The sequence below is a fragment of the Monomorium pharaonis genome, chromosome 1 (assembly GCF_013373865.1).
Source record: "Monomorium pharaonis isolate MP-MQ-018 chromosome 1, ASM1337386v2, whole genome shotgun sequence".
NCBI lineage: Eukaryota > Metazoa > Arthropoda > Insecta > Hymenoptera > Formicidae > Monomorium > Monomorium pharaonis.
In genome coordinates, this window is record NC_050467.1 from 29218722 (window position 1) to 29237698 (window position 18977).

Sequence of the window (18977 nt, forward strand, 5' to 3'; positions counted from 1 at the left end):
ACGCGTCTCTAGCCCCATTGTTCCGGTACTGTTTACGCGGTTCTGTTTTTGTCCTTCGACTCGTCTCGCGATCGACGCTCGCTTCGTATGAGCGCTTGTTTTCGACCGTCTCTTGTCGTCGCGACAAGTCCGCTTGTTTACTAACTTCCCGGTTTTCCTTCGCTACTGGTTTCACGAATTTCCCTCGCGATTGAGATCTTATGTTTTTATTCACCGCTTGTGATTTCGAGGCATCTTCTCGCGCTTTTATTTGCTTGCTACGTTGCTTCTCGTAGTCAAGTTCGTCAAGTAATTTAACGAATTCTTCTACATTTTTGACCGTCGTTGGTCTTATTTCCCTCGCTACGTCTCTACCGAAATGTCGTTTAACGTTTCGTATGATCTCGGCTTCGGTCATAGGTGGGTTCAAATTTTTAGCTTTTTTTGCCATGTCGAGTGCGTATTCAGCCATGGATAATTTCTCGCTTTCTTTATACGTTCCCGTATAAATATTTTCGCGAAATCGAGCCTGATTCTCGTCGCCCCAAAAATAATCTATGAAAAGCGTTTTCGCCTCCTCGATATCTTCAGGTTCGCGCACGTCAAACCAGTTCAATGCGTTTCCGCGCATACAACGCCCGAAAAAATATAATTGGTCACGCTCGTCTATTTCCTCGTACGATGCGATTTTTTCGAAACGTTTGATAAATTTAACCGGATTTTGGGCATCGGTCTTACCATAGAATCGTAATTCGTCAAACGGATTCTTTAACCAGCCTCCCTTCGGTAATCTCGCGTGTATCAAAGCATTGTCGTCTCGATTACTCGGCACAATACGCGTCAGTGCGTCGTTGTTCGACCTCGTTAGCGGAACGTTATTTTCATTTGAGCTCGCGCCTTCGGTCTTCTCCGCGCTCTGTTGTTCACGCGTTTCAAGGCTCTGTAACCTCGAACGAATTTCAGCTAGACACAGTACGAGTTCATCGCTTTTTAAACTACTAGTCTCACGCTCGCGCATTATTTCGCTTTGTTTGAGTCGTTTCTTGAGAACTTCGTTTTCGGCGATTATTCTATTTATGCTATCGACACTCGCTTCGGGTACGCTCTGTTTCGCGCTTTCCGTCGCTACCTTTGTCTTAGACCGCGTTTGTCGTTCGTCACACGCTTGCTTCTTTGACGGGGTATGTTGCACCAATGGTTTGGTGTAATCCCGCTCAACGGTTTCGCGTTCGCTATCACTCATTTTGTCGTTTCACTAGTTCCGTCGGATCGAGGATATCGCGCTATATTTCGTCACGCGACACTCTTTCGGTTTCCGATCCTACCACCTGATCTATCTAAAACCACGGAATCGTTTTAATCGAGATCACTCGCGATTCACTGATGTAGTCGAGTCAGGTCCTGTCACGGTCGCCACGTTTCGTGTGAAAGGGTGGGGGGTGTTGTGGTTGTGTTTACACCCAAGGAACCGGGCATCGGACTTCGTTACCAAATTTACAAACCCTTAGATAAGAACGGAAAGAAAAGTGCCCCTTCTACTGTAACCGGACCCGAGCGTTGGAAAATTATTGACCGAGAGTAATGAGCGTGCTCAAACCTTTTACGATGATTGTTGATCGTGTCTCTACACTGGTCGCCAGCCTCTTTAACCTCCCAGAGGCAAGGAAGAACTTTTAATCACTGATAATCCTTTTGTTTCAGGTTTCGCTGCTGCCGTCGGATCACCGCCTTCCCTCAGGATCGTCTCATCGCCTGTCGTCGGATCACCGCCTCACCCAGGATCGTCGCAGTTCACAGGATATCACCAGGTAAGTATCTTTTCAACTAATTTATTTTCACTGAACGTAGTCTAATTCCCTTTCTTTATTTTCAGATTCAACAGGAATATACGAATCAGGATTTCGTGCAAGAACGTAGCAGGTTAATCACGAAAGTTTGAAACAATGTTTTTGTTTGTAACACACAATAAAATTTATTGAAAAACTTAACCACTATAACAGTCTTCCGTCCGCGTCGCTTCACTTCACATTCGTGTTCGGATGTTCGTTAATATGTCTCTCTGTGTGTATCACAAATCTCCCGAACGCGACGCTTATTCACAGTTTTGTCCGGTGTGTAACTTAACGCGAGGAATATCTTGGATCGCTCACGTAACGTCGCCTACTCGCATTCAGCGACCTTTGGTATTTCGCGTACAAACGCGAGGTTATGTTTCACGTCGCTCGCTTCGCTTTTTAATGTCTCGCGCACTTACATTCGACAGCGTCGACTTCGCGAATCGTGAATCAATTACGCCCTTGGTAACGCGGCGCGTCGCCCGCGGAACGGTGTAGCACTCGTTGTTTTGCGCGCACAACTTACACGCCCGAGTCGCGTACAAAATCGCGGGAATCTCTCGTAACACACGACGATGTGTTCGCGTTGAGAGAATCACGAAAAATCGTTGGTGGGAGCACGCGTCGCACGGTTTTATTCACGCAGTCTCCCCGCTCGACTCCCTCCGCCAATGAGAGAGTTTCGTTCGCTCGCTCGCTCTGCTCGACCAATCCCGCTGCAGCGTCGTTCCCTCCGTGGTCTTCGTCGAATAGGAACTCGCCCCCCTGCTGGTATCGATCGCTTAGCTGGTCTGGCCAATCCTCGGAGACGTGCCTGTCTTCGCTCCCCTCCACTCGGAATTGAGCCAATGGTATCATTCGAGCTGTGTCGCTCGAGCTGCGAGTACGAGAGCAGTTCGTGGCACTGAAAAGTGCCGATATCTTCGTATCGATTATATATTTATGTATGTGCACCGCTTATGTGCACCAGGTGCACTTTCAGTGGCACCGGATTTATTATTTGCTTTAAACTAACTTACTATCTAAATAAAAGTCTTTATAAAAATATAAAATATATATATATGCTTATACATGCCAAAACGCAAATGAGATAATGACTGGTTACGCAACTGCGCAGCACATGCACAACGCGTACGTTAACAAAAGAAATATTTAAGCGTAACAGAATAATTAATAAGGTAAGTAAAAATACTCTTGCATGCGTATAACAAGCCTTGGCATGATTCGTCCCAGTGTGTAGATTATTATTACTAGGAATTATAAGAATATTAATATCAAAAAATTATAGAATAACGAATAAGTTGCGCTACTCGCATTCGCGCTTAATCTGACGTTTACGCAGTAACTATTACTATGTCGCGTATCACGTATTTCGCTTACTTGAAACGAATTTAAACTTTGATGACGTTCCACACGCCCTTTGTCAAACAAAAGAAATAATAAACTTTTTAAACTTATCAGAAGATAAAACTGAAATTTTATAAAATAAATGAATTTAAAAAATTTAATATATAACGCGTTAATTCCGCGTATTTCGCGCTTCGTTGAACGCTTATCGCTTCTTAGAACGCTCGTGCAACCTTTCCAACCTGATTGCAGGTCTTCTCGTCTCCGCCCGATCAGCTGAGCTGCTAGCTGCACCGGTTGCTGCACTCGTAACGTCCTTCTGCGCGCTCGTGGATGGCGTCGGGGAAGATTCCTTTCGACCACCTCCTGGAGGCGGTTTCAAGGTTAGGTTGTCACCGGGGAATCGATGGGGTAAAGAACTTACTTTGGAAATTTACGAACTCACTAACCTTTGATCGATGTTATTATGTCTCTGTACGGTCGCCAGCTCCTTTATCCTTTCAAGAAGCAAGGTGTAGTCGCAGGGACGTTCCTTTGTGTTCCCCGCTGGTTCCAGGCTGGTTGTCCCAATCGTGGGTCAGGATGGTAATGTACCTTCACCTCCCAGGTTCCACGTAACCTAGTTTGCTTATTTAGCTCGGATTGTGCCTAGGCTCTTTCTAACTTATTTCTCTTTTTTATTTTCAGGTGCTGATGTCCCCCAGGTTCCGGATCACCGCTGGATCGCTGCTGCTCTACAGGATCGGTCGTCAGGTAAGTATTTAGGGTATGTTGACTCTACGTCTCCCGTTGTTAAAGAACAGATCTATTGTCAGGTCTCCCAGGGATCACTCGTCGGATTCAGGAACATCAAACACGGGTAAGTAAATCACTGTTTCTTTGGTTAATAAATTAACAAAAGATTTATTTTCTTTGATTCACAATGTTCCGGTCGCGATGCTTTAATTCACACTCGTTTACGGGTAAACTAAAACTAACGCGTTTGCTTCGCATAAAATATAATTATCAATATTCGTTAAACAATGTGTTATAACTTAATACACAAGGCCTACTAGCATTCGGCCAGTCGAAATAAACCATTTATAACGCGAAGAGAGTTGTCACGCACTCCGCGGAACTTTCGCGAAAAGTTCCCCTACTCGCATTCGGGTAAACCTTTGATATCGTTAAAACGTAACGTGGATGTTGCCTCGATGAAAGACAAGGCGCGAAAAGCTCAAGAGGCTTTGCAGAGCCCCGTTTTATACTCCCGGCGTATGCGCATTCCCTCCATGCTGTCGCCAGCCAATCGGGTTCGCGGGCGTGGTTTGGGTGTTCGGCACCCGCAGAGTACTCGATACCCCCACCTTGTGCCCATTCTAGGCCTCTAGCGCCATCTGGCGAAGTTTGGCAAAACTGCACTTTTAAGTGCCACCTGTTGATTTTAGGTGCAATTTGTCAAACTTGACCTTTTGTTATGAAATTATGTAGGATGGTAATTTGCGCTTGTCTTTGCTTATTTCTACGCAAAATCTAAACATAAATGTTATAATTAAGGTTTTAGGTTAGTTTAATTAACTATAAAGGTAAGTATATAAATATATATAAAGTTAGCATCTAGAGTTAGAATATAAGGTACATGCGCATCGTAATGCCTAAACTAAACGATATAAGTATTTAAACTAAATTTTATTAAGTAATATTATTAAGGTAGGTTCACACTATTTTTTATTAAGGTTACAAAGGTAATTATTATATGTGGTTATCTTATTACTAAACTGATTATAAAGTAAATATCACACGAACAATAAAACTATTAAATATGAACTATAAGGGGTGTGTTCCGATGAAGCTCCGTCAGTTTTAGGTAGTTAGGTTGGTACTGCTTAACTGACGGAACTACCGGAAAATCGTTCCGCATCAGCCCGTTTAGTGAAATCTCGAATATTCCGAATAACCTAATCTAACCTAAAACTAGCCTCATTTACTTGTTGATCAGTTCTTTTTGTATTTATTAATATTTATAATTTTATAAAAATTCTTACTATGGAAAAGAATATAGAATAATTGATTCTTCAGGATGAAAGTGATGAGATATATGAAATAAACGTTTCTCAAAAAACTGCTGAGAAGGCAAGAAAAGGTATGTAAAATGCATTTTATGACTTTTATTGATATATAATAATAAATTTTTTAATATTTAGTAATATATATTTGTTAGTAACAATTTTGTAAGAATTTTTCTAAAAAAAACTTATTTCTGTTGTAAAAATTAATTTATGTTCTACTATATGGAATATATAAACTAAAATGATTTTTACTTCTTATTTTGTTTTTTTTTTAAGAGATATGATGAAAGAATAAATATTAATTACGATTATTTAGAAAATATAATTATCTATTTTATTTTTACAGATATAAGATTTGCTACGCAGCTATTTAATGAACATAAAAAGTCAGTGGCAAATCAGTCTTTGAATACATTAAGTACTACTTTTGTTAATGATTTATCAAGTATGCAATCTTCTGAAAGTGAAGAATTGACTTCTCTTCAACTTTATGATGAACAGACAAAAAAGAATTATAATTTATTGGTGTCCGAGAGTATTCGAAATCAAGCACAAAATGGTAAACTTGCTTTATTTAATTCGATTTTATTTTTAATAAAAAAAATAAATAAATATAATAATTATGAAATATATTTACAGATACGGCATTGGCCACGAAATTGTTAGAGCAGCACAAGTCTACTCTAAAGCAAGACAATTTATTAACTCATAATTATAAATCTGGAAATGTAAAATTAATTAATAATTTAATGGATTCTTCAGTCAATGAGTCACATAATTCCAGTGATGACATTGATGAAAGTGATGAAGAAAACAACTTTCATTCAACGAAAAGTAAAAGTAAATATGTATATGTTTTTTAACATAAAATTAAAAATTAGAATTTCTTAAATATTCTTTTATACATGTCTTTTATACACGTTTGTTACATTTTTAAATATGCATACCATCTACTATTATATCTATTGTAATTTTTTAACGTATACTACATTAGAATTATATTGTTAACTTATATAATTTATAATATGAATTAATATTGTTTTTACAGAACCTATCCGCTGTAAGTGGTCTGAAAAACAAACTTTACTATTGTTAAGTTCGTACAAACAATTCGATGAATTACTTATTACTGGAAATATAACACATAAGAAGTTCTGGAGTAACATTTGCAAAAGAATGTTACTAGCTTTACAGGGTTATACCTTTACAGTCCAGCAATGCATAAATAAAATGGATTCGCTAAAAAAGAAATATAAATATGTCATTGACCATAATGCCCAGAGTGGTAACGACAGAAAAACATGTGAACATTATGAAGTAAGTTTGTACCTCTATTACTTATTTAATATCAAGTATAATAAATTTTTATAATTTTTATAATTTTAAATGTTACAGAATAAAAATTGTTTATTTGTATATGCACATTAGTTAAATATGTTTTACTTTTAATTTCTTTTGTTAATTAGTTATTGGATGAGTTATTTCATAACAAAGCGTGGGTATCTCCATTGTCTGTGGCAGGATCAAATATTCCATTAGGTCAAATACAAGATAAAGAAAATAATGATAAACATAATTGTAGTAAGTTTGATACAAAATTATTTTTGTTTTCTTGCAAATAAATAGTGAAATTACTTTTATAATAACAGCAATTTTATTTTTAAATAGAACGACAAAAGCTTCAAGTGGAAGAAATGAAATTAGAATATTTAAAACAAGCAATGGAAGATAAACGTTTACGTAGAGAAGCAACAGAGCAATACCGACAGCAGAAACTTAAAGTTATCAATAAATTAGTACAATTATTAGAATCAAAAAAAGATACTGTTTGGGATTCGACGTTAACATAATGTTTTCCGATAAACAAAAATATTTGTCTCTAGTCGTGAAATTGTTATCGGGAATTCGTCATCTCATCTCGCCGAGCCGGAGCGTGGACCCGTGGATTTCACACGTCCACGCCGTGATCGCGTGAGGTACCGGGCCGATCAGCTGCTTGCTCTTTCCCGATCTTCACCTCCTAACAACGAATATCGGGGGAGAGTAAGGCGCGTTACCGAATTTCGGCGCGAAGTTGAGTCAGTCTTGTGTCTGCTCTTGATCGCCAAGCCTCTCTCAATTCTCTAACGTTCATTACTCGGGGTATCCCTCGACTAGATTATCAATTTCGAATCTCATTCACGTTTGAGTTAAGATCTTTCTATTATATTGTGAAAGTGTCGCGAAATCGCGAGTGCGCGGCGTGCGTTGTGACGTCGCGGGAAGCAACGGTGATCTCGTGTTCGCGATCGAACGTCTGCCTCGCGATTAGTTTTTCGGTCTCGTTCGCGCTCAAGATCTCCGTCCCGTTGGGGTGTCCTGACAAGCGCCCGGCAAGATATCCGCCGCGCAATTAAAGGCAGAAAGGACAACCGTTCGACCCGAAGATTTCCGATCGTTCATAATTGACTCGTCGTTCCCGCACGCTCGCGTCTTCCGCGATTCGCGCAAATTGTATGGTTAATTATTTAAGAAATAAATGGTGCTTCTGACTGTGAAAACCAATCCTGCCTGTTTTTCATTCGTGTTTGTGGAACCTCCAGCGAGTCCGCGGATTCGCGCAACACGTCCTCCGCGCTCAATTCTGAGCGGTTCCGGCCTCTAGCGCATCCGGTTGCCGTCGGCAAACGATTTCGCGCGCACAGATACAAATAATTAGTTTAAGATGGTTAAGGTTAAGGTTATACAAATTAAAATTAACAAAATAATTAGTTATTTTAAATGTTTTTTTAAAGACTGAATTTTTTTTTAAAGTACAGTATTATTAAATATAAAAAAGCTTATTGTATCGCATATTACTTCAAAGTGACTATTTTATTAATTTGTGATCTTAGGTAGTCACTTCAAAGTGACTATTTTACTAATTTGTGATTTTAGGTTGTACGAAAAAAAACTTTATTATTATGCGATTAAAGTTGTAACCGTGAATCGTGCTTGTAAATTATTAGCGCGGATAGCCGCGGGATTCAGGGTCCGGGCGGTGGACTTAGTGAATAAAGAGACGAGTATGACGTTCGGTTAACTATGATTTATTATAACGATAATACCCTACGTTATTACAATATATGCCCTATTCTAATATTTACAGGTTCCCTACTCCAACAACTTATAACTAATATGTACAGGTAGCGCGAATGTCGTGATGTGCGAGCGCGTACGGTGCTCCGATTGGCCGTGGTGACGGTCGGTGTTTTATTGGCGGTCGCGGGCGGTCTTGCAGATCGCGGCGTTCGTGGCGGAATCGTTCTGCCGTGCGGCGTCTGTGTCGGCGGCGACGGTGCCGGGATTGGCCCCTTGCGTCGGTCGCGCCGGCGTCGTGCGGAGTGTCGCTATGTCGATCGGCCCGGCCCCGTGATTGGCTACGGCGGTGCGCGGCTGCGCGGTACTCGCGGTGCGGTAGACGGCGGAGCGCGTGCTTCGGCGGAGTCAGCTGTTTGTCGACATCAGCTGTTCGCGCGGTCGGTGATCATCTCGCGAGGATGATCTTCGCGGTGCCGGTTATCCCCTCACTCCGGGGTCCCCGGCGGTGGTGCGGAACCACTCACCTCGTGGTCGGGACGAGGATCGTGTCGGTGTGTCGCCGCTCACTCCGCGACTCGGGAGGCACTCACTTCGTGCCGGTGGGATTTTAGGTTAGGTTCGCACTCAATCCGTGCTCCGGGAGGCCAGGCTCACTTCACCTGGAGGAAACGATCAGCTTAGTCCGCTGATCGGGAAGATCTGCCTTTTCTCGATCGGTGGAGGGTTTTTATACCCTCCACAGGATGACGAAAGGGGCAGGAGAGTAAGGAGCGGGGTGCCTACGCGAGGTAGAGGGTAACGGCCTCGTATGTTTTTACCGGCTTATCCCGGTCGCGGATAACGGCTCGTTACACCTCCCCCTCGGCAGATCCCGGCGCGAGCTAATTAATATTCATTTTATTTTATTTTAAAGGTGCCATCGCGGGCGCGTCTTACAATAATCTTAAAGCCGTGAGCTTTGTGGCGGTACCGTTGCCCTGGCTTGATGCGGTCCCACGGGATGCTTCGTACTGCTTCCCCGTAGGGGGTGTAGTATCCCGCGGAGGGCCCGTCCGTAGGTGGTGTGGGCGGCGGAGTCGGCAATGGTGGCGCCGGCAGTGGCGGAGCGAACGGCGGTGGCGGTGTAGGCTCTGGCAGCGACATCGGTCTCGGCGAGGGAGGCGGCGTTGGTCGAGCCAAGGCAGGAGGTGGAGGCAGTGTTAACGGCAGTGGTACCGGTGGCAGCGGTGACACGGTTCGTGGCGGGTCCGCCGGTGGCGGCGGTGCTGTTGTCGGGGTGTCCGAGCGGTCATGGTCGGAGGCCACTGGTAGCGCGGCGAGCAGCGGCGTCAGGTCCGGCAGCGGGGCGGATGGTTTCGGTACCGCTGGTGGTGGCGGTATGACGGAGGGCTCGACGGCTGTCGTTTTGGTCGTCCCGGTGGTGTCCCCGTCGTCGTCGTCGTCTAGGTCGGACAAGGAAGATCCGAACGTCCAAACTAGGATCTCACGGCGTGTGGCGGCGGCTGTCGGAGCGTCCTGCGCGTACAGTCGGTCCTGGCGGGAGCTGGTGGTTCGCTGCCGGATCGTTGCCGGTCGTCGGGGCCCTTGCAGTGGCGGTGGAGCTGGCGATGGGGCCTCCCCGGCTGCGACTGGTGATCGTACGCCGGCCCGGTTCTCCCGACGGGGACGGTCCTTTCCTGGCGGCCGTGCGGATGCTTCGAACGGGCGGCTGCTGACGGGCATCCTCGGCGGTCCGGTGATTGCCCGGGCGAGACGTTCGCGGAGCGTGCTTCGTTGTCGCACCATCGTGGACCACTGACTGTTCTCTTCCAGTCCGTATCGCCGCGTCTTTTATACTCTCGGTTTTGTTATTGCTCGTTGTCCGGGCACTCTTTTAAATCCTTGATGTGTATATTACCGAGGAGCCTATTGTTTTGATCGCGGAGTTCGACAATGACGGGCGAGATATATTTGTGTACGGTGTACGGGCCGGAGTATCGCGGCGCTAGTTTTCCCGCGAAGTTTTCGGAGCCTTTCGATAAAGGGTGTTCTCGCCGCATGACGTGTCTGCCGATCGCGGGTTTCCATTCTCGTCTTCGCAGATCGTAGTATCGGCTCTGGCGCGCGGTTGCCTCGTCTTGGCGTCGGGCGTCGATTTTGTAATCTTCCTGCAGTTTTTGAATTCGACGCAGTCGTTTGGCGGGCCTATCGGTCGGTTCGTTCGTTTCTTCTAGTCTTGCCTCGTGTTGGCTCCGTAACGTCCCTGGTGGCATTAGCTCTCGTCCATACGTCATCCAGGCGGGCGTGTATCCGGTGCTTTCGTGTACTGCTGTGTTTGCTGCGAATACTAGTTGTGGTAAGCGTTGGTCCCATCGGCGATGATTGGTTCCCGTGAATTGCGCGACCATTGTTTTCAGGGTCCGGTTGGCGCGTTCTACGGGGTTGCACTGTGGTGAATACGGTGGTGTTTTGCGGTGCTCGATTCCCGCGCCGCTTAGTAATTCTCGGAACTCGCGGCTCTCGAACTGTCGTCCGTTATCTGTGATGATACGCTTGGGGCAGCCATGTTGCGTCAGGATCCTCTCCTCGACGATCCGTGTGATGGCGGAAGCGGTGGCTTGCCGGAGCGGCTCGGCGATTAGCCATTTTGTGAAAATGTCTTGTGCCACTAGAATCCATGTATGCCCATTGGAGGACCTCGGTAGCGGGCCAATTAAGTCGACCGCGATGACAGTGCCCGGTGTATCTATTCGTGCGTGGTGCATTAACCCCGCGGTTTGTCGTTGCTGTGGCTTGTATTTTTGGCAATTCTGGCATCGGCGGACGTAGTTAGTGGCTTGTCTGAACATGCCCGGCCAGTAGTAGCGTTGCGCGAGTCTGGCGAGCGTCTTCGAAATGCCCAGGTGTCCGGCGGTGGCGGCGTCGTGGCACTCGGCCAGTACCTGGTTCCGGAGCGGTTGTGGGACGCAGAATTTCCAGGCGGAGTCGTCCGTGTCCTCCTCGGTGGAGTGTCTTTCATGGAAGTGCCGGTATAGATTGTCTCCTTCCATTCGGTAGTCCGAGTTTTTCTGTGGCTCGTCCCGTACCCTTTGTATCATGCGTTTGTACCACGCGCAGGTGTCCGCTGGTGTGAGGGCTGCGAGTTCTTGTCCCGGTGTTTCCCAACTCTCCTCCCCCTCGGCAAGAGGCTGGCGTGACAGGAGGTCCGGCACGTGGTTGAGCGCGCCTTTTCGGTATTCCACTGCGAAGTCGTGTTGCTGAAGTGCGACTGACCACCGGGCTAGGCGTCCGGTCGGGTTGTCCAGTGTCCGTAGCCAACGTAGAGAGAAGTGGTCCGTGATTACGCGGAAGCGGTAACCCTCAAGGTACGGTCGCATTTTCTCAATCCCCCACACTACTGCGAGACATTCTTTTTCCGTGGCGGAGTAGTGTTTTTCTGCTGGGCGTAATGTCCGGCAGGCATATGCGACCACCCGTTCCTCTTTGTCTATTTCCTGCGTGAGTACTGCGCCGAGTCCCACGTCGCTGGCGTCTGTCTGAAGTATGAAGGTGGCCGTGAAGTCCGGGCAGTGCAAAATCGGTGCGGTTGCCAGGTGTTTCTTGATTTTTTGGAATGCGGCTTCCTGGTGTGGTCCCCACTCCCAGCGATTCCCCTTCTTGAGTAGGTTGTTCAGCGGTGCGGCGGTGGTTGCGACGGCGGGAATGAAGCGGCGGTACCACGAGGTCATTCCGAGGAAACGGCGGAGGGCGGGCAACCCCGTAGGTGGTGGAATGTCCAGGATGGCCTTCACTTTTTCGGGGTCGGTTCTTAGGCCTCTTCGGTCGACTATGTGTCCCAGGTAGCGGAGGCTGGTCCTTGCGAACTGGCATTTGTCCGGGTTGATCTTTAGGTTGGCATTTAACAGTCGTTGTAGCACCTCCCGTAGGTTCTCCAGATGTTCTTTGAAGGTTCGTCCCAGGATCACGATGTCGTCAAGATATGCGAATGCCCTTGGTTCCATGTCGGGTCCGATGATTCGGTCCAGTAGTCTTTGGAAAGTGGCGGGTGCGGCGTGTAATCCAAACGGCATTACTCTGAACTGATACTGGCCCCTCCCGGGGATGGCAAAGGCTGTCATCGGTCGGCTTCCGGTGTGGAGAGGTATTTGCCAATACCCGTTTTTGAGGTCGATCGTGGATAGGTATCTCGCCTCCCGCAGTTGGTCTAATATGTGCTGTACTGGTGGGAGTGGATATGCGTCCCTTTCGGTTACCTCGTTCACTTTCCGGAAGTCTATGCAGAATCTGTAGCGGCCGTCTTTCTTTTTGGCTAGTACGATCCCGGAGTTCCATGGGCTGCTTGTTGCCTCTATGCAGCCCTCCTGGATCATGTTGTCGATTTCTTCATCGATGATCTTCTGCATTGCCGGGTTGTAGGTGCGGTATCGTTGGCGAATCGGCTCTTGTCCTGGTTTTAGGCGGATGCGGTGTTCCGTCAATGGGGTCGTTCCTCGGCATTGTGCGAATTTCGGCAGGTATTCTTGTAACAGGTCTTGTAGCTTTCGTTGTTGGTCCTTCGAGCATTGTGATAGTCCCGTTGTCGCGGTTTCCGGTGTGTGCGGTTCTATGCTTGCTGCTTCCGGCATTGATCAATGAAAGCCTGCCTTGCGTAGGAGTATTATGCCAGCTATCACGTCCGGAGCCATTCCGGGTAGCACGTGGAACGTCTGCCGGCCTTTATACTGTCCCAGCCGGATTGGAATGTTGATTTCTTCCGTTATCTTGTTTGTTCGTCCGTCGGCCAGGAATACGGATGCGGTGATGGACCGGCTGTGTCCGTGTGGTCTGATTTTATCTGCCGTCTCTTCTGAGATGTATGATAGAACGGCTCCGCAGTCCAGGAGCGCGGTGTGGGGCTGTCCTGCCAGTCTGATCATCCCCCGCGGTCGCGGGTCGTTCGGATTGCGGCGGGGGTCTACGCTCGGAAGGTGCGGTATTAGGCGTTTTCTTCTTCCGTGGCGGTTGCCGGCCGTGGTGCCCCCTTTGCTTCCTCGGCCCTGGTAGCGTTTCCCGGCGTCCCATGGCAGTTCCTTGTCAGAACGCCTTTTTTCCCGCACTGGGAGCAGAAAAGTTTTGGTGGTCTCTTGCAGAAACGGCGTGTGTGGCCGCGCTGGCCGCAGCCCCAGCAGCAATCTTGCGGACTGTACCCTGGTGATATGGCGGCGGTGGGGTTGGCGGTGGCTTTTGGCTTCTCCTTCCCTGGTCGGGCTGGCGGTTGATAGATTGCCTCATATCGGCGGGCACACTCGTAGTCGTCAGCGAGTTGTAATAGCCCTGGGAGGTCGGTGAAGTCGGCTCTCCGGATGTATAGGTGATATTCCGGTCGTAGATTCTGGTAAGTCCGCTCGAGCCGGTCCTCCGGGAGCATACGTCCGTGCCGGCGCATCAGCGTTTGTAGCGCGGTGACGTATTCCCGTGCTGTCTCGCTCGGGCCCTGGGTGCGGCGGGCGATGTCTGCTTCGAGCTCGAATCGTGTTCTGGAGGGTACAAAGTATCGTCGGAAGTCTTCCTCGAATTCGGCCCATCCTTGCCACTCGTCTCGGTTATTGCGGTACCATAAAAGCGCTTGGTCCTTGAACAGCAGTGGGAGGCATCGTTGTAGCTGCGCGTGTGTCAGTGCGTAACTCAGGCGGAGGTCTTCGAGTCTCTCCAGGAAGGCGAGTCCGTCCTTCCCATCGAATTGACACCCCCATTTGCGGACGGTGTCCAAGAGAGTGGTGGTGTCTGACAGTGTCCGGCTGCGCCGGGGTGTCCGTGGCGTCTGGGTCCCTTCGCGGACGGTTCCGCGGTCTTCCTCATCGCTACTCGTGTTGCTCTCGGCTTCCCCGGATGTCGCTTCGTTGGTTTGCACGAAGTCGATCAGGCGTGCCCGCATTTCGTCGCGGGTGCCCTCGGCGTTTAGTCCGCGGCGTTTTAATTCGCGAATTAACATGCTTTTCCTCAGGTGGTGAATCCATCCGGTCGCGGTCGGTTTCATTCTCGCGGAATACTCGTTTCTTTACTCACTCGAGTCCCTGTTCGGGCGCCATTTGTAACCGTGAATCGTGCTTGTAAATTATTAGCGCGGATAGCCGCGGGATTCAGGGTCCGGGCGGTGGACTTAGTGAATAAAGAGACGAGTATGACGTTCGGTTAACTATGATTTATTATAACGATAATACCCTACGTTATTACAATATATGCCCTATTCTAATATTTACAGGTTCCCTACTCCAACAACTTATAACTAATATGTACAGGTAGCGCGAATGTCGTGATGTGCGAGCGCGTACGGTGCTCCGATTGGCCGTGGTGACGGTCGGTGTTTTATTGGCGGTCGCGGGCGGTCTTGCAGATCGCGGCGTTCGTGGCGGAATCGTTCTGCCGTGCGGCGTCTGTGTCGGCGGCGACGGTGCCGGGATTGGCCCCTTACGTCGGTCGCGCCGGCGTCGTGCGGAGTGTCGCTATGGTCGGCCGTGTCGATCGGCCCGGCCCCGTGATTGGCTACGGCGGTGCGCGGTACTCGCGGTGCGGTAGACGGCGGAGCGCGTGCTTCGGCGGAGTCAGCTGTTTGTCGACATCAGCTGTTCGCGCGGTCGGTGATCATCTCGCGAGAATGATCTTCGCGGTGCCGGTTATCCCCTCACTCCGGGGTCCCCGGCGGTGGTGCGGAACCACTCACCTCGTGGTCGGGACGAGGATCGTGTCGGTGTGTCGCCGCTCACTCCGCGACTCGAGAGGCACTCACTTCGTGCCGGTGGGATTTTAGGTTAGGTTCGCACTCAATCCGTGCTCCGGGAGGCCAGGCTCACTTCACCTGGAGGAAACGATCAGCTCAGTCCGCTCATCGGGAAGATCTGCCTTTTCTCGATCGGTGGAGGGTTTTTATACCCTCCACAGGATGACGAGAGGGGCAGGAGAGTAAGGAGCGGGGTGCCTACGCGAGGTAGAGGGTAACGGCCTCGTATGTTTTTACCGGCTTATCCCGGTCGCGGATAACGGCTCGTTACAAAGTAAGCGTTTTTGTTACTTTATACGACAAATAGCGTATAAAGTTGTGATTACAATATATTTTTGTTTCCGTTTTATGTAAAATACAATATAATATTCTTTAATTTGTTTAAAGTAAGGTTTAATGTTTTTTTCATTAACAATTTATTATAAAGTTTTCTATAATAATTTATAATTATTATATAAATATGTAGCGAGATAATTATTATAAAAAAATGTACTTTTTGTTATTGTTCAACAAATATCAGCTATATATAATAAAAATAACGTTTATAAAATAAAATCATTGAGGATTTTTTTTTCTTAAATATTACATTCAATAGTTATTACTTACAAAAATTAATTTTTTTTAATTTTTCAATACATTAAAAAAAGAAATTTGTATATTAAATAATTTATATTCAATGTATTGTTAAAAAGTTATTAAATTCTTAAATAAAAATAAGGCAGCGTATTGTTTTAATTAGTTTTAATTAAAAAATGTTATGCAAAGATTATAACTCTTATGAAAAGCAATGATTTTAATGCAGATTGTTAATATTCAATTTTCATTAACAAACATTTTTATAATAAAAAACACGTACTTTATGACATAATAATAGCTTTATTACCAAAAATTTATACACAAACTTTTAATATAGTTTTAAAATAATTAATACAAGATTAAATTGCAATTTAATTAATAAATATTTACATTGAGTTCATTTTTAATATTGTCTCTTTTAATTACTCCTTCTTGTTTCTGTATATTATTTAAATCAAGAGGCTCTGGATTTCTATCAATATTGTCTGGAATTATCAAGGGATACTCAAAAGTATCATTACGTTTCAAACATATGTTGTGCAAAACACATGCACAAACAATGTAATATGGTATAAGGTCAGTCCGTCTCATGGGAAGCTTATCCAGGAAATATCTCCATCTTGATTTTAATAGTCCTATTGAACGTTCCACCATCATGCGTGTTCTGGATAATACTTTGTTAAAGTATACTTGCTTTACTGTAAGGTGACCATTATCTGTATATGGAACCATAATGTGTTTTTGGAGTGTGTAAGCAGAATCTCCCAAGAGATGTGTATCCTGAGGAAAGTACTCATCGCTGCACTTTTGCTGTAACCCAGAGTATTTAAACACACGCATGTCGTGAACAGATCCTGGAAGTCCAGTGTAGCAGTGCAGAAATTCCAAACGGTCATTACAAACAACCTATACAGTAATTTCAGTCGGTTATTTATATTTTACAATAGCTAATTATTAGTATTGTTCGTTTTGTCTGTTCTGGGTCTACTCGAAGCAAACCCAAGCAGACCAACGGACTCTAATAGGTTGGCGTCATCAAAATCGACCTATTAGAGTGCGTTGGTCTGCTTGGATTTGCTCCAAGTAGACCCAGAACAGACAAAACGAACAAGGCTTATTAATTTTAATTATTGTACATTACTTGTAGTTGAATGGAATAAACACCTTTCCGATTTATGTAACTTTGTAGATCATTTTTTGGAGCAGCAATAATTATATGTGTGCCGTCAAGTGCTCCAATTACTTTAGGAAAACCATATAATCCTTTAATTCTTCCACAAGTTTCTTGTGCTTCTTCGTAAGATGGCCATCGAATAAAATAATTCCGTAAGTTACATATAGCCTTAACCACTCTTTTCACTGCTCGCCATGCTGTTGCTTTCCCAATATTAAATTTTGTGGTCACTGATCTAATTTATACTTAGCATAAGTTACAATTGTACCAATAATACATAAATATTAAAAATTATTATAAAATTACCTATAAGAATCTGGAGTTCCAAGAATATATAATGCTGTTAGAAATTGTTTTTCAGGACTAATCGGTATCTTCCCTAATCCAATCATATTTCCTTCTAAATCTTCCCTTATCAAAAATAAAACATACTGAAAGGTATCACGACGCAACCTGCAAATAATTTTATTCATTTATTACCATTTTTCAAAATGTTTTTGAAAGAATATCAGTTGAATTATATAAAAATCAAAACTTGGTTAACTTTCTATTGATTTTAAAAATTATATATAATAGTAATACAATGTGTATATTATATATTAACCGAAAATGTTCTCTAAATTCTTCATTTGTATACAGCATTACAACATCTTCAATAAAATGTTGTACTCGAGGAATTCTGCGGAGACAACAGCGATTGTTGTTTTCATTTAAAACATTCATATCTATTTCATCTTCACTTTCACTACTACTACTGGATGAAGTACAAATATCATTTAATATTGCAATAATTTCATTTTCAATGTCCATCGTTTTTATTAAACTTTTACGGAACAAATACAAAAAACTGATCGGTGAGTAAATGAACTCCGTTTTAGGTTATTCGCAATATTCGAGATTTCACTAAACGGGCTGATGCGGAACGATTTTCCGGTAGTTCCGTCAGTTAAGCAGTACCAACCTAACTACCTAAAACTGACGGAGCTTCATCGGAACACACCCAAGGTATGAAGTATATAAAGATATAAGGTATGTTATATATAAGGTTAGGTAAGTATTCTTTATTTTGGACGCTCATTCTCGTCCTCGATGTCCGGCTCTCGCACTCGCATCTGGATCAGGTTTCGGCCTTTATCCCTGCTTCCGTGTGCCTTTTCTATTTTTGTGGCTGGAAAATACTTCCGGACGGGCGTCGTTGGTGTTGGCTGGGCGGTTTCGACCTGGTTCGCTACTGAGCCTGTGGACGGTCTTAAGGTTAGGTTAGGTTGCAAGAGTTTGTTTTTGTTCAATCGTTAAGTCAGAGTATAATGCAAACCAATCTTGCTTTAAACCGTCTTCATAAAACCGCTTAAGGTTCTCGCGACAAAAAAAACATCATTAAAAGATGTCTCTCTTTTAGCATCAAATAAAGCAATTTTTGCTTTAAAAACTTGTAATTTATATAACAAAACGTTATCTATAGATAATCTCTTTCTTATTCCTTCGGAAGCAGTTACATAAAATTCCAAACAATTTTCTCGTATAACTGTAATAACATCTGCATGTCCTTGTTTTGTTAATTCATCTAAATATTCTTCGCATTCTGATCCTAAATTGATGTCGCAAATAGATTTTTGATTTTCCTTATCACGAAATGAAACATTTAAAAGCACATTTTTTAATAACTCTGGTTTTAAAAAGTTTTGACACATTTGTACAAGAAAATTAACAGATTTAGAATGTAATAAGTGAATCCTCGTTTCAATAGCTTGAAAGAAAGCATTAAATGAATTAAAGAAATTTAAAACGTACTTTAGAGACAGGAAATATGTTTTTGTATCTACGTTTGTCATTACAGACAGTAAATGTTGTGCCGAATTTGTACGTTCGTTCGTAACCATGTCAATAGGAAAATGTTTTATTGTGTCCCACGATTCGAGAAGTCTGTCGACACACAAATAATGTGATAGCCATCGAGTATCGCATAACTTCAACATCTTTTTTTTCGAATCTTGAAAGCTTTCGCAAAATTCGTCAAAAATAGCCGAACGTTTTGGACTACTATTAATGTAAGTCGCAATTTTTTTTAGAAAGTCTTCACAGATATCAGGCATTTTATCGCAAGCATCGCGTGCAGCCAATGCGGCGGAATGGCAAGGACATGCAAATGTTAATAAATTTTTACATTTATCTTCAAGTTTTTTTTTTAAAGATTTATGCTTTCCTGTCATGACGGACGCATT

The 18977-nt window shown here is 44.6% G+C and overlaps 3 protein-coding genes across 3 annotated transcripts; 1 reads left to right on the forward strand and 2 right to left on the reverse strand.

Annotated features, from left to right (window-relative positions):
* The first annotated feature begins 1602 nt into the window (after positions 1–1602).
* On the forward strand, positions 1603–9128 carry LOC118644097. The gene is made up of 6 exons (XM_036292000.1): positions 1603–5283; positions 5556–5768; positions 5849–6049; positions 6258–6526; positions 6676–6790; positions 6878–9128. The coding sequence occupies exons 2-6, from the start codon at positions 5657–5659 to the stop codon at positions 7057–7059; spliced, it is 879 nt and encodes a 292-aa protein (XP_036147893.1). The 5' UTR covers positions 1603–5283; positions 5556–5656; the 3' UTR covers positions 7060–9128.
* A 38-nt stretch (positions 9129–9166) lies between these two features.
* Positions 9167–10054, reverse strand: LOC118646782 (vegetative cell wall protein gp1-like). The gene has a single exon (XM_036290427.1). The coding sequence runs from the start codon at positions 10052–10054 to the stop codon at positions 9167–9169; it is 888 nt and encodes a 295-aa protein (XP_036146320.1).
* A 5807-nt stretch (positions 10055–15861) lies between these two features.
* LOC118648876 (putative nuclease HARBI1) lies at positions 15862–17210 on the reverse strand. Its single transcript, XM_036295373.1, has 3 exons — positions 17062–17210; positions 16723–16990; positions 15862–16487 (listed from the first exon to the last, which is right to left on the reverse strand). Exons 1-3 carry the CDS (start codon positions 17145–17147, stop codon positions 15957–15959), a joined length of 885 nt encoding a protein of 294 aa, XP_036151266.1. The 5' UTR covers positions 17148–17210; the 3' UTR covers positions 15862–15956.
* Positions 17211–18977: the final 1767 nt, after the last annotated feature.

Excerpts from the sequence above, each read along its gene's own strand:
- LOC118644097 (XM_036292000.1), top strand. The coding sequence starts at position 5,657 with ATGCAATCTTCTGAAAGTGAAGAATTGACTTCTCTTCAACTTTATGAT. Across the intron at positions 5,769-5,848 it reads TCGAAATCAAGCACAAAATG|ATACGGCATTGGCCACGAAA; the intron begins GTAAACTTGCTT and ends ATATATTTACAG. Across the intron at positions 6,527-6,675 it reads AAACATGTGAACATTATGAA|TTATTGGATGAGTTATTTCA; the intron begins GTAAGTTTGTAC and ends TTTGTTAATTAG.
- LOC118646782 (XM_036290427.1), bottom strand. The coding sequence starts at position 10,054 with ATGGTGCGACAACGAAGCACGCTCCGCGAACGTCTCGCCCGGGCAATC.
- LOC118648876 (XM_036295373.1), bottom strand. The coding sequence starts at position 17,147 with ATGATTGGATTAGGGAAGATACCGATTAGTCCTGAAAAACAATTTCTA. Across the intron at positions 16,991-17,061 it reads GGAACTCCAGATTCTTATAG|ATCAGTGACCACAAAATTTA; the intron begins GTAATTTTATAA and ends AGTATAAATTAG. Across the intron at positions 16,488-16,722 it reads TTTATTCCATTCAACTACAA|GTTGTTTGTAATGACCGTTT; the intron begins GTAATGTACAAT and ends ATTACTGTATAG.